Source organism: Hipposideros armiger, unplaced genomic scaffold, assembly GCF_001890085.2.
Source record: "Hipposideros armiger isolate ML-2016 unplaced genomic scaffold, ASM189008v1 scaffold_1812, whole genome shotgun sequence".
Classification (NCBI taxonomy): Eukaryota; Metazoa; Chordata; class Mammalia; order Chiroptera; family Hipposideridae; genus Hipposideros; species Hipposideros armiger.
In genome coordinates, this window is record NW_017733162.1 from 8,115 (window position 1) to 23,206 (window position 15,092).

The 15,092-nt window shown below is 49.1% G+C and overlaps 1 protein-coding gene across 1 annotated transcript in view; it reads right to left on the reverse strand.

The window, feature by feature from the left end:
* Positions 1-1,499: 1,499 nt before the first annotated feature.
* The window catches only part of LOC109378226 (histone-lysine N-methyltransferase PRDM9-like), a 32,552-nt gene continuing 18,959 nt past the window's right edge, over positions 1,500-15,092 (reverse strand). Inside the window, 5 exon segments of the mRNA XM_019634683.1 lie at positions 1,500-2,185; positions 3,481-3,674; positions 6,627-6,699; positions 6,804-6,879; positions 13,057-13,137. Coding sequence (XP_019490228.1) covers positions 1,500-2,185; positions 3,481-3,674; positions 6,627-6,699; positions 6,804-6,879; positions 13,057-13,137 — 1,110 coding nt within the window.

Below are 15,092 nucleotides of genomic sequence, written 5' to 3' on the forward strand. Positions count from 1 at the left end.
AGACTGAACAAAACGACAGCAACTTGTCTGTTCCCCTTCCCTGGTTCCCCAATAAAATCTTCAAAAAAAAGAAAGAATTTCAAGGTGGTGACAAGTGCATTAAACACTGCGGGGCCAGGTACAAGGTAGTTGTGTTACAGAAGCTGCTGTGTGGTGGGCCACACAGGTGACGCATGCAAGGCCTCAGAGACCCACTTACAGTGGGACCAATTTCTGCAGGTGCTGTCCCCAGTCAGTTCTCAGCAGGGCCTGCGAGTACCTTGTCTTGGCTTATTCTCAGTACTGTGTGCCTGGGCCCAGGGATGCTCTCAGGCTGCCAGGCTCAGTGGGAAGGGCAGTGTCCCGGAGGGAGGTGCCCCCTGACCCCACGCCTCCTTCTCAGGGCAGCCGAGTCTATGCAGAGAAAAGTGTAACTGCCCAACCTGTGAATCTGTCTCCCAGGCCCAAACCCTCTCCTTATGTTCCTATGTCCAGCACGAAGACCCAGAAGATGTGGGCACTGACAAGTATTTAGGTACAGACGCATGTTCTCAGCCATCCTCTGAGCCAGATTCTGCCTGTGCTGACTCAGCTGTGATGGGAGCCTACAAGGACGGGGTCACCATTCCCATACATAGGTTAGAAAACAGGCACAGAGAAGCTGAGCGTCTTGCCCTAGGTCACACAGCTGGTGAGGGAAGAGCTGAGTCAAACCCAATATGGTCTAATCTGGAGTCCACATGCTTCGCACCATGAGATGCTGACCCTCAAGGGACAGCACGGAAAGGTTGAGGGAGACCAAGTGCGCAGACAGAGCCAGGTACACACACACACACACGCACACGTCCCTGCCTGGCTTTCACCTCTGAGGCTGCAGAGGTTTAGGAAAGCAGGAGAGGAACCAAGAGAAGGAAGCCAAGGGAGGAGGTGGGGCCTCTTAGGAGAAAAGGACACACTTCCGAGGAGTCCAGGGAATGCCCTTCCCCTGTGAGTCTGCCTCAAACCCCAGATTTCTCTCCCTGGGCAGTTAACTACAGTGACTCCTGACTCATGCCGTTCCAGGGTTGAGCTCCTGTGGCTGAGCATGTGAGTTCTCTGTGGCCCTCCTGGACACCTCTGCTTTCAGGAGTGAGAGGGGAATGAAGTGCGTGGCCCTGAGATTTGTATGGAGACAAAATTTATTAGAACAGGAGGCCAAAGAAACCATGGAGGAGATTGTTGTAACATCCACATAGCACTTAAGCAGCTATTTATCTATCTCATCTCTCGTCAGGAAAGTGGAGGATTTGTTTAACCAGTTATCTGTGTCCTCATTACACTCTTGGGGGGTAAGGGGTCAGAAGATTCCCTCTGAAGCCCCCTCAGGCTGGGGTATCAAGTGTGTGGTGGCTACATTTGTCCTGTGGCTGTTGACATGCGATTTAACGCTAATGACTCACTCATACTCACTAGCAAACATAGCGCTTCTCCGCTAAGTGTGTCCTCTGGTGTGTGATGAGACGTGACTTATCACTGAAGCCTCACCCACACTTCCTGCAAACATAGGGCTTCTCCCCTGAGTGTGTCCTCTTGTGTCTGAGGAGATTTGAGTTTACACTGAAGCCTCACCCACACTCCCCACAAACATAGGGCTTCTCCCCTGAGTGTGTCCTCTTGTGTCTGAGGAGATCTGAGTTTACACTGAAGCCTCGCCCACACTCCCCGCAAACATAGGGCTTCTCCCCTGAGTGTGTCCCCTGGTGCTGAATGAGATGTGACCCATCAAGAAAGTCTTGCTTGACGCTTACAGCTCTTGACATTCCTACTCCCACAGATAATTTGCCTGTGTCCTCTGGGTTCACCTTCTGGCCTGTGCTGGGCTCTCCCTCCATCATTCTCTCACGCTCCCTGCAGCCCCCCATTTGTCCATTGGGTGGTTCGGAAAAGGCCCTTGGAATCCTCCTCTGCCTGATCACTTTGAGCAAAGGTTTGCACCTTTCTTTGACCTCTTGACCTTCAGCTTTGTCATTCCAGCTGTGTGGGTTGGTCCCTTGCTGCTGCTGACTGAGATTCTCTGGGCAGGGTTCCTCTGATTTTAGGTGTTTTCTTGCTGATGTTCCTGGAAGGACCTGAGAGGGGTGACTGCGGTCCACATGCTGGCTGAGGAGTTTCTGCCTGGAGAAGGCCACAGAGCAGGAGGAACAAGGATAGATCTTTGATTTTTTTCCTGCCAAAAGAGAAAGTTTGAGTCAGGGCAGGTGTTGACAAGGCTGCCTGGGCCATATACTCTGTGTCCTGCTGAGACTGGCCCCACTGGCCATTCTCCGTGTGTTGACAAGACAAGCTCTGTCTCCCACAAAGTGTTGCTTTACAGTCTATTTTTTTCATTCCATTTTTTATGCACTACATCTTCAGAAATCCAGAAAGCCCCTATCAAGGGCCTTTTCAACACACTGCCCAGAGTAGGGACTTTCAAGAAGCATCAGAGGCAGTTTCAGTCCTTATATAGATGGCACTGCACTGACCTTTCCCCATAGACTTCTCTTGTAAGTCACATTAAAGAGAAAAACCACAGGCCCCAAACAGTGCCACTCATGCTAAAAGCCCATGAAACCAAACCTAGATTTAATACCTGATCTAACTGCAGTCTCAGCCTCTCCCAGACACCTACTTCATCAACCATTCTGGAGTTTTCTGGTCAATACCATTAAAGGTTGTCTGTAGACCCTCTCCATCCCTCCCCCATAGGAAGAAGAGGCAATCTGCCTGATAAAAACTCTTCCCCCAAAGATGTCTCTGCTCACACATAATCCTTTCTTTTGTTAATAGCTCCCTTGCCCACCCTTCTTCATATAAAAACCGTCCATCGTGTACAATCCTTTGGGGCGCCCTGGTAGTTGCTACATGGGTTTCTGCTGACTCATGAATAAAGCCAATTAGAACCTCAAATGTACTTGTCTGAATTTAGTCTTTTAAAAAGTATATCACATGACACAGTGTCAGCAGCTATTTTACTCTGTTGAGAGCTGAGAACACTCTTGATGACTTAGGTGGAATTGTCCTCAGTGACGTCCTACATGGGGAAGGGATCTGTGACGTCAGGAGACACCCAGCCTGGGGACCCACAAATGTGGAGGGAGGATAGAGTCATGGTTACAGGGAGCATCTGCGTTGCCCTGAATCTGAGTCTCCCATTTGAAAAGGATGAGGATGCCTATGGGTCTGGGTCTCCATTGGGAAGTGAGACACAGACTGGACAAGACAAAGTGCCTAGGTCCCATTGACTGTAAACGGATTTTAATCTGAAATGCAGCTGGGGGATAAAAAAAGGAGAACAAACATAAAAAATATCAAAATTGTTCCTAAGAGTCAAAGGTGTATGAAATCAATCCTTCATTTCTGAAGCATCTGATTTGAAATTCTACTGACTTTAGACTGGATTGTACCCTACAAGTTAGGCCAGGGGCATTTCCAAGAACCCTTTCTTTTCTTGCCATTTTGAAGAAGAGCCAAGCTGCCCACCTGTTCTTGCCCTGAGCTTTTGCTTCCACTTGCGGCCCAACTTGATGTCCAGCTCCTGGCCATACTTGTCCCCGTACCAGACCATCAGTTCATAGCCTGGCTTGACGACCTGGCAGGTTTGGTAGAAAATCTGCCTGTGATACTGATAGGCCACCAGGTTCTGCTCTTCGTCATGCCAAGCACAGTTCACATAACTGGGATTGAGACAGGCGAAAGGAAGGAAAACCATAAGCAATAAGTTCCCACTATGTGTCGGATCCAAGCCCAGCTCCCCTCCTGATACTGAAAACCTTAAGGCTCTGATGTTGCCCACTGCGCCATGCACTCCACTCCTGGGGGATGTTCTGTCCACATCTAAGCCCCTCTCACAATGTCCTGTGGACTCCTGTGTCCAGGTGCTGCCTAGAAAGCTCCCTCCTGCCCTCAGCGGTCTCTGTCACAGGACAGTAAGACAGGACAATAAAGCTCATTCACATTCAGTACCCCTGATAAAAGAGAGCCCCTCAAGGAAAGGGACTGGTTCGTGAGGCCAAGGGGCCCATGGCCAGCCTGTAACTCGTTCGTGCTCTGCAGGCTTCAGGCCCCAGGTCTGCTTAGAACCGCTGCTAGGGTGCTTTGCTTCCTCACAGATCAACGGTCCCTTGTTTTAGTCTATCCTGGCACTGTGAACTTCTCAAAAATGGGGAAATTATAGTTAAATATTGCTAAAATCAATTGTTTCATGTCTGCCTGCAGTAAGTTGTCCCTAAGGACCAGGGTTGTGTGATCTGTGTCAGTAATGAATCCCACTGTCTAAATAAGTGTTCATTAGATAAATTAGAAATGTGAATCCATTGTCCCCAGTAAATCTCATCTCCTCAAGGTTTTTTCCAGGGCTCAAAGTTTGTCTAGCATAGAGACATACATTTTGAGGACATGTGCTATATTTTATCTCCTTTTTTCCTAAAGTCTCTTGGTACGAAAGAACTCTGTGTGGAGAAAAAAGAGGAACAAGGGGCTGAGGGGGATCATCAAGGGAGGCTTGATGAGAAGGGGACTAGGGGCTTGTGGTCAATGAGTGTCCTGTCTGGAACCCAGGGACTGACCGGCCTTACCTCATCCAGTTGGCCTGGGATTTGTACTTTCGATCCACCATTTATTTATTTCTTTGGGTACATACCAGAAGAGGGATTTTTGGGTTACGGGGTAACTCTATCCTTCATTTTTTCAGGCCTATCTCCATACTATTTTCCACAGTGGCTGTGCCAATTGACATCCTCAGCAGCAGTGTATGAGGGTTCCATTTTCTGCACAGCCGCTCCTACACTTGTTATTATTTGTTTTGTTGATAATAGCCATTCTAAATGGTGTGAGGTGGTATCCCATTGTGGTTTTTCTATGCATGTCCCTAATAGCGAGTGAAGCAGAGCTTGTTTTCATATATTTCTTGCCCATTTGTATGTCTTCTTGGAAAAGTGTCTGGGTAGGTCTGCTTCCCATTTTTAAATTGGATTTGTTTTTTAATTGTTGAGTTGTATGAGTTCTCTTTTTAGTTTTTTTTTCAGTTTCAGTTGATATTGAGTATTATTTTATATAAGTTCCAGATGTCTTAGTGGTTAGACATTTATGTCAATTTATACAGTGATCTCTCCGATCATCATTTGCTGTGCAATGTCTGTCTTTTTGTGTCATGTCTGTCTGTTTTGAAATTATTAGGGTGATGGTACCCTAATAAAAATGAATTTGTGAGCTTTTCTTTTTCGTGCATTTTTTTGAATAAGCAGATGAGAAGGATAGGCCTTAATTCTTATTTGAATATTTGGTAAAATTCACCTGTGAAGCCATCTGGTGCAGGACTTTAGTTTGTTGGGAGTTTTCTGATTACTGATTTGATTTCATTGCATTACTAGTAATTGGTTACTTCAGATATTCTGTTTCTTTCTTTTTTTAAAAAAAATTGGGGAATTGGGGAAGGGGAACAGTGTTGGGAATTGGGGAGAGGGACCAGCCAAGTTGTTCTTCAATCTTGGAGGGTGCCAGTCGCCATGTGGCTGCCAAACAGCAGCTCGTGAACTCTAAGCTCAAGGTGCTCGGCTCAATCTCAGTTGCAGGTGCGCATAGCCACCATCCCATGTGGGAGTCGAACCGGCAGCCTTGTTGTTAACAGCGCACACTCTACCCATTGAACCATCCAAGTGGCAGCTCAACTCAAGGTGCAGAGTTCAGTCTTAGGTGCAGCAGGGTGAAGCCCACCGTCGCACAGGCAGTCTTGTTGTTAAGAGCATGTACTCTCACCAGCTGAGCCATCCTGCCACCTGTTGGCAGCTGAATGGCAGCTCAATTCGGGCACACAGTCACTGTTCCATGTAGGAATCAAACCGGCGGCCATGTTGCTCAGAGCGCAATGCTCTTACGCTAACCCTGAATCAACTGAGCCGCTCGGCCGGCCCGAGAATATTACTTTCATTGTTGGACTTACACCACTGAGTGTAAACTCCACGAGGGCAGGGACTTTGTTAGACTCACTGTTGATCGCACTATGTCTATGGTCGTACCTGGCACATAGAAGACATTCACAAAAATTTGTCACATGAATATGTGAATGACAAATAACTAATCAATTCACTAAAGTCTGAAAAGTGCTTTGAAGTTGAAGTACAGTGTGCAATAGGAGTGTCTAACAGGGTTGCTGGGCTGAGCCAGAAGTGGGGGTAAGGCTTCTTCTCTGAGGAAGCTCAGTTCTACAGGGTGACTTGGCATCAATCAGCTTGGCAAAAAGCTGGAAAAGTATTCGATACAAGGGACACAGTACAATGTCCCCAAATACCCTAAGACAGGAGAGAGCACAGATGCTGGAGGGAATGAGAGTTGTTTACGTGTGGGTGGAATGGGTGACGGAGGGGATAGTGGTGTTGAGAAAGAACCAATCCCACTTGGGATGCTGTCAGGAAGGACAGAGCCCACTTGCAGAGCCTAGGGTGCCACTGACAAAGACAGGACACTGCTTCTTCTTTGAAGCTTAGTTGGGCAAAGGAAAAAAGCAGGGGAAGGGCTGAGAAATAACCTGGAGTTTCTCAGAAGGTCGCTAAGGGGAAACCTTGAAGAGGCCTAGGATGGGTCAGGTGCTGTAGGGATGAAGAGGACCACTAGGAGCAGCAGTGGCTTACACGATGGAGGGTAGGGGGTCCCCACGGGGATCGGAAGGCCCGGCCGCACCTTTTGGAAGGTCCTGGTAGAGTCCTGGAGAGGAATCCGAAGGAAAAATGGCTGATTGGACCTAGAGTCCGCACCGGGAAGAAAGGGTCCTGTGGGGGTGTTGGAGGAGTTTGGGAAGTAGGAGCTACCGGGAATGGAGCCAGTGGAGAAGCGGACAGATGTGTTCCCGGGATCAGGATAGAGATCCTCGAGGAAAGCGAGATTCTGTTAGGATGGCGTGCATAGACTGGGTCGGGGGGAGCTCTGGGGGTGATCTCTGGGATGAGAAAGTCTGGGGCAGAACTATAGTTATGGGAGTCAGGAAAGGGACTGTGAAGGAAGGGGATGTGCTTTCCTTCTGCTGTCCGGTCCTAGCCCATCTCCTGAAACCTGGGGTCTGGGACCCCATTTCAAGGGGGTTTGGTGGGTTTCTGTGCACGAGGGTCCAGGACGAGGTTGGGCGTGCAGTCTCTCATGTCCACCAGTTATTGAGAATCCTGTGCCTGAGCCCAGGAACCTTCACACAGCAGGCCGCAGGCACCCTGAGCGATAAGGGCCCACCCCGCTCCTTCCCTCCCTGAGGTGGGCAGAGATAGCGGCTGGAACTTTCATTGTGACGCCTTCTCAGAGACCATGGTATTAGATAATTTAGGCCACGCCTCCACTGCTGCTGCCTAGCACCCGCGGTCCCTCCTTTTGTGGCTCAGCCTCGCAGTTGTGCGGTGGTAGCTGGAAGTACTCAGAACCGGGTGTCCGGATCTCGCTGCAATGGTCCCACCTCCCCCGCCCATGCGATCCCAGGTGTGGGAAGAAACACTACTACTGGCCGGGGCAAGAAACAGGTAAAACGTGCCGGGTCACACTCCCTTGGACCCGTTGGCTCCCCACGAAAATATTCTCACCAGTACCCCCCGCCCCAAAGTCCACGCCCCACCCCGGCAGCCCATTCCCCGCCCTGACTCTTGGCTCCTGGGTGACTTTGGGCTGGTAACGACCGGAACTCCCGGCTGGGCCCTAGCTTCCTTGCCGCCCAAGGGCGACCGCTTGGGCTCCCTGACCTCTGTAGGCTCCCTGGACTCACATTAGCTAAGGACGTCGGTCCTGGGGGCCCTGCGCTCCCTTCTCCCACGGCCAGAGTGGCGACTCAGGCCTCCATAGGGAAGAGTGGAATGTGTAGTTACGTCACAATCACCCTCAGAACCGTCTTTCCAGCCGTGAAGTGGGTGTTCAATGACTTAGTCCCCTAGTGTTTTTCCCTCCCTGTCCGTTTTCTGGGGTTGCAGCACAGATTTGCAGCTTGAAGGGGACTCTGGGTTATGGGACCTAAGTCAGAGAGGTTTCAGGCTTACTGTAGACTGTACCCCATCCTTTAGACACTGACAGCGTAAAAAGCCTCCCTTTCATCTGTGATCTGAAAATGTTGACCACATCTTTGGGTGGCAATGGGGAGAATGTGTTTAGTTTGGTTTTCCCTCATTTCTACTTCCCAGAGAGAGTTCCTCAATTTTCATTTGAGTTCTCCACTTCACAGTCTAATCATGTACTATGATCCTGAGATCAAAGTGGCCCTCAGTCAGCGCTCTTTGGTGTGAGATCTCCTTATCCTCTGTGGAGCGGATCCTGTGAACCTGCGGTTCACAGCTGGGAAGCTTCCCCAATTCATCATCTAATGTGTAGTGAGGGAACTACACATTCCACTCTTCCCTATGGAGGCCCGAGTCGCCACTACAGCCATGGGGAAAGGAAGCGCAGGGACCCCAGGACCCACGTCCTTAGCTACTGGGAGTCCAGGGAGTCTACGGAAGTCAGGGAGCCCAAAAGTTCGCCCCTGGTCAGCAAGGAAGCTAGGGCCGAGCCAGGAGTTCCGGGCATTACTAGCACAAAGTCACTTGGGGGGGGGCAAGGGTCAGGGCGGGGAATGGGCTGCCGGGGGGCGGGGGGTACTGGTGAGAAGATTTTGGTGGGGAGCCAACGGGTCCAAGGNAATCTAGGGCCAAGCCGGGAGCCCCATGGCTTACCAGCCCAAAGTCACCCGGGAGCCAAGAGCCAGGGCGGGGAATGGGCTGCCGGGGTGGGGCGGGGGGTACTGGTGAGAAGATTTTGGTGGGGAGCCAACGGGTCCAAGGTACCTGCTACCCGGCACGTTTTACCTGTTCTCCCCCAGGCCAGTAGTGTTTCTTCCGACACCCGGGGTCGCAGAGTCGGGGGAGGCGGGACCATTCCAGCAAAGTCCCGACACCCGATTCCGAGGACTTCCAGCAACCACCACACAACTGCGAGGCTGAGCCAGAAAACGAGGGACCGTGGGTTCTAGGCAGTAGCGTTGGGGGCATGGCCTAAATTCTCTAATACCATTGGTCTCTGAGAAAGGCATCACAATGAAAGATGCAGCCGCTGTCTCCGCCCACCTCAAGGAGGGGAGGGGCGGGACCTTCTCGCTCAGGTGCGTGCAGCCTGCTATGTGAAGGTTCCTGGGCTCAGGCACAGGATTCTCACTAACTGGCAGACCTGAGAGACCACACACCCACCCTCATCCTGGAACCTCCTGCACAGAAACCCACCCTACCCCCTTGAAACGGGGTCCTGGGCCCCAGGTTTCAGGAGATGGGCTAGGACCGGACAGCAAGGGGAAAGCACATCCCCTTCACAGTCCTTTTCCTGATTCCCATAGGTCTTCCCCAGACTTCTAGTCCCAGAGATCACCCCCAGAGACCCCCGAACCAGTCTACGCATGCCATCCTATCTCTCTTTCCTCGAGGATTTTATCCTGATCCCGGGAACACATCTGTCTGCTTCTCGACTGGATCCGGTCCTGGTAGCTCCTACTTCCCAAACTCCTCCAACACCCCCACAGTACCGTTTCTTCCGGGGTCGGACTCTAGGTCCAATCAGCGATTTTTCCTTCGGGTTCCTCTCCAGGACTCCACCAGGACTTTCCAAAAGGTGCGGCTGGTCCTTCCGATCTCCCAGGGGCCCCCTTACCACCCAGTGTATAAGCCACTGCTGTTCATAGCGGTCTTCTTCATCCCTACAGCAGCGGACCCATCCCCAGCCCTATTCAAGGTTTCTCCTTATCGACCGTCTGAGAAACTCCAGGTTATTTCTCAGCCCTTCCCCTGCTTTTTTCCTGTGCCCAACTGAGCTTCCAAGAAGAAGCAGTGTCCTGTCTTTGTCAGTGGCACCCTAGGCTCTGCAAGTGGGCTCTGTCCTTCCTGACAGCACCCCAAGTGTAATTGGTTCTTTTTCAACACCACTATACCCTCCCTCACCCATTGCACCCACACGTAAACCACTCTCATTCCCTCCAGCATACGTGCTCTCTCTTGTCTTAGGGCATTTGGGGACATTGTACTATCCCGTGTGTTGAATACTTTTGCAGCTTTTTGCCAAGCTGATTGATACCAAGTCACCCTGTAGAACTGAGCTTCCTCAGAGAAGAAGCCTTACCCCCACTTCTGGCTCAGCCCAGCAACCCTGTTAGACACTCCTGTCGCACACTGAACTTCAACTTCAAAGCACTTTTCAGGCATGTAGTGAGTTGATTAGTTACTTGTCATTCACATATTCATATGAGAAATTTTAGTGAATGTCTTCTATGTGCTGGGTACTACTGTAGACATAGCACAATCAGCGGTGAGTCTAACAAAGCCCCTGCCCTCGTGGAGTTTACAATCAGTGGTGGAAGGCCTATGATTAAAATAATATTCTCGGGCCGACCGAGCGGCTCAGTTGGTTCAGGGTTAGCGTAAGTGCATGCGCTCTGAGCAACATGGCCGCTGGTTCGATTCCCAAATGGACCAGTGGCTCTGTGCCTGAGTTGAGCTGTCACTCAGCTGCCAACAGGTGGCAGGATGGCTCAGCTGGTGAGAGCATGTGCTCCTAACAACAGACTGCCTGTTCGATGGTGGGCTTCGCCCTCCTGCAATTAAGACTGAACTCTGCACCTTGAGTTGAGCTGCCGCCTGGATGGCTCAGTGGGTAGAGCGTGTGCTCTTAACAACAAGGCTGCCGGTTCGACTCCCACATGGGATGGTGGCTATGCCCACCCTCACCTGAGAGTGAACCGAGTACCTTGAGCTTAGAGGCCATGAGCTGCTGATGGGCAGCCACTTGGCGACTGGCACCCTCCAAGACTGAAGAACAACAACTTGGCTGGTCCCCCTCCCCAATTACCCAACACTGTTCCCCTTCCCCAGTTCCCCAATTTAAAGAAAAAAAGAAGCAGAATATATGAACTAACCAATTACTAGTAAAGAAATGAAATCAAATCAGTAATCAGAAAACTCCCAACAAACAAAAGTCCTGCACCAGACGGCTTCACAGGTGAATTTTACCAAATATTCAAATAAGAATGAGCGCCTATCCTTCTCAACTGCCTATTCAAATAAATGCACGAAAAAGAAAAGCTCACAAGTTCATTTTTATTAGGGTACCATCACCCTAATGATTTCAAAACAGACGGACATGACACAAAAAGACAGACATTGCACAGCAACAGATGATCGGAGAGATCACTGTATAAATGACATACATGTCTAACCACTAAGACAAATGGAACTTATATAAAATAACACTGAATATCAACTGAAACTGAAAAAAAACAAACTAAAAAGAGAACTCATACAACTCAATAATTTAAAAAAGTCCAATTTAAAAATGGAAAGCAGACGTAACCAAACAGTTTTCCAAGATGACATACAAATGGCCAAGAAATATATGAAAAAAAATGCTCAACTTCACTAGCTATTAGGGAAATGCATAGAAAAACCACAATGAGATACCAACTCACACTTTTTAGAATGGCTATTATCAACAAAACAAGTAATAACAAGTGTAGGAGCGGCTGTGCAGAAAATGGAACCCTACTACACTGCTGCTGAAGATGTCAATTGGCACAGCCACTGTGGAAAGTAGTATGGAGTTAGGCCTGAAAAGATGAATAACAGAGTTACCCGATAACCCAAAAATCCCTCTTCTGGTATGTACCCAAAAAAGAAATAAATGGGAGCCCCCATTTCTGGAGATGCTATCATTTCTCCCCAGGCTACACATTCACAGGCCTACATTACTGGAGTAGAAAATTCAAGTGCGAAACAGTTCCTGATAAAGAGGGTTTAAAAACAATAAGGGGCTATGGGATGCTGGTCTTCACTTCCAGGAGAAGGAGGGATGTGGGCACAGGTCCCTAGTGTCAAAACTCAGCTTCGGACTCCTCTGGACCTGTGCTGCCCTCCCCGTGCTTCTCGGCATCTCCTCTGAACTGACAAGGTGAGTCATGGCACCCATGGGTACCTGGCCGCCTGGGTGTGAGCAGTCCTGATGATTGAAACATGACACCAGCCAGCAGGGCTGTCCCAGCCTCTCTCCCCATGCCCATCTCCTGCAGGATCTGGTGCCACTTCTGCCCTACTCCTCTGGCCTGGCAGTTGTCCCTCAAGAAAGTCAATTAATTCAAGAGGCAGTACCAACATCACATCCGGAAAAGGTCAACACCAAGCTCCCCACGTTTCTGGCAAAGACTATGTGAGCTCATAATCCTGTCATTACCTGAACCATGCCCTTGGCCTGGCACTCCCATTTCCCCCTCTCTCCACAGGGATAAATGTTTCCTACCTCTCACCTTCAAACTGGACTCAAATGCCACCCCCTGCAGCCTCAAGTCCACTTTAAACCAATCTCTCCCTCGTTGCGCCTTTGGAATGTTCCCACATCCTAGCTTGCCTCTTTCCTCCCTCAGTGGACATTCTCTCCGGTTCCCCTGATGTCTCCCGCATCTAGCCTAGGACCTCTGCTACCAATGGCCCGCTGAATATGGTTAAGTGTCCAGATGATTTGTAAAACAGACTGGGGGCAGGATGTCCTGGTCCTCCACTGCTTGCTTAACCTCACATTTTTACAATGACTTTCTCTGAAAAATAATCTCAATCCTTTTAATTGTAAAGCAAACCTCCTTTCTCTTATCCCTAGTTTGCCAACTCACAAACCAAGATGAATTACTCAACTGGAAAAATCACAAAATGCTCTGTGGTCTATTGGTCTTTTCGGGACAGATGCCCACAGGACAAGACCTGAAGGTTTAGTTTTATTTAATCTCTCCTACTCTGAGATTCAAACTTGAGGCTCACAAACCCAAATCCCACACACCTGGCTCTGGAAGCTATTCCGAAACTATTTGCAAACTTCAAGGTACATCTCACCTTCTCCAAGATAAAAGGTGTCAGGGGAGAAACACAAAACTCTATTGACCAAGCAGGTGAGAAAGCAGACGCGAAGAGGCCGGGGAGGGTGAATGACAGCAACACAAAATAAGCCAGATGCAAAATATCCCTGAAACCAGGGAAGCCTTGGGGGCGTGAAGAGCATACAGAGAGCGAGCCAAATAGGGGACTTGGCATGCCTCACCTTCCCCTCGTTCAATGGGGGCAGCACGACCCCATTGGAATGGTTAAGGTAGGACACCAGCACCTTCAGAATGTCCTGAATCTACAGAAAGCAGAAAGGGGAAAACAAGGGCAGGTACAGAGAGAGAAAAGTGGCTTGGAGAGAGGTAATAGGGGCAGGGAAGCAAGAGGAGATGGGTTCCGGGAAACAGAACGCTGAAGGAGAGAGAAGGTCAACACCACAGCCTGTGCCATCTTTCCAAACAGCCACTTTGCTGCCTTGCCAGAGGCAGAAATCAATGCCAAGGAACAAATGGAAAACTCCCCTGAACGATGCACTCACAAAGAGTGCAGTTGCCTGACCAGTGAATATGCCCATTAGACCCTATCCTTGGCCCAGCCTGCTAGACACGATCCTGGCCGGGCTCCAGAACCTCATCATCTCCATTTGAAAACCAGACTTCCAAGTAACGGTTTGCTTGAACAAAGGGTATTACCGTTAAAATATAAGTTTGAAAAACATTATCTGATTGTACAGATGAGGAAACCGAGGACCAGGGAAGGAAGTGCTTTTCCTGAGATCAGCAAGCAAGCTGGTGGCAGAGGTGGACTCGAAACTCCTAATCCAGTGCCTGGGGCTCTACCCTCACTATACCCAGGGGCTGCTTTGGTGCTTCCTAAAGCAAGAGCCTGAAGGCAAGTGGCTTCCCCTTGAGGCTGGGGATATTGAAAACCACCAGAAGAGTAAGTCCAGTAGTGACTACCCATTACTGAATGTTTAGTCTTCACCAGGCTCTGTGTTAAGGGATTACTATAAAAACAACAATCTCATTTAAACTTCTTAAGATTAAAACTGTATTTACCTGGGTTTTACTGATGTGGAAACAGAGACTCAAAGAGCGTAAAATATTTTCCCCAAACCAGACCCCCAGCAGAGGGAGACACAGGATTTAAACCCAGAATTCTTAACCTGTACCTGGTTAGATTATTCCACAATCTATCCACTACCCTCTAGTCCTCTGAGCACTCCTATCCCCAGTAGCTTGGCCAGCTGAGACTCACCTCCTCGGGCAAGTGACAACCACAGAAGTGGTTGTCTCAGGGTTACTTCCATGTTTATTCTTCCTTTTCTTCTTAGCTTCTGAATAAACACCAAGCTTGTTCTTCTTCAGACATTCTGTCTGCTGAAGACAGTAAAAGTAGTGAGACTCACAAGAAGTATATTCACACCCTGTATTCACACCCTTCTTGACAGTTTACAAAATACTCATATTTGACATTTGATTTAATGCCACAACACTACAAGGTGTTGTAATACTCACTTCATGACTGCAGAAATGGACAGATCACATAGTTTTTTTTAAAAGCAATCATGGAATTTAAATTCAGGGTTTATGCCATAAATCAGTGGCTTCCAGGGGCGCAACATCAGAGGCAGAGGTGGAAAAGGAAACATTTAAGTGATCAGACACACGGGTCCTTTCTCATACATCTGTTCGAGATGCACACCGGTACGTCTCAAACTCTGACATCAATGTAGCCCAATGGCAGAAGGCAGCTGAACACACACCCCTAGTTAATTTGGGATGGTAACAAAGAAAACACAACTCAAGCACCATTTCAGAGAGGAGTCTATTAAAATCTTACAAATCTATGGAAACGTCATCTTTAAGTATACTGATACAAAAGGGTTTTTCTCTCTCAAGAGACTCCAGCAAAACCGATGCTTCAGTCCCTTTTTTATCCTGTGGCACTCAGAGCCCCCTATGTTTAGATGATGACTTGAAGAAGATTCCCAGCGGTGAACCGCAGGTTCATGGGATCCGCTCTGCAGAGGATCAGTAGATCTCACACCAAAGAGCGCTGACTGAGGGCCAATTTGATCTCAGGATCATAGCACATGATTAGACCGTGAAGTAGTGAACTCAAATTAAAAATGAGAAACTCTCTCTGGGAAGTACAAATGGGGGAAAAGCAAACTAAACACAGTCTCCCCATTGCCACCCAGAGATTAGGTCAAGGTTTTCAGATCACAGGTGAAAGGGAGGCTTTTTACAC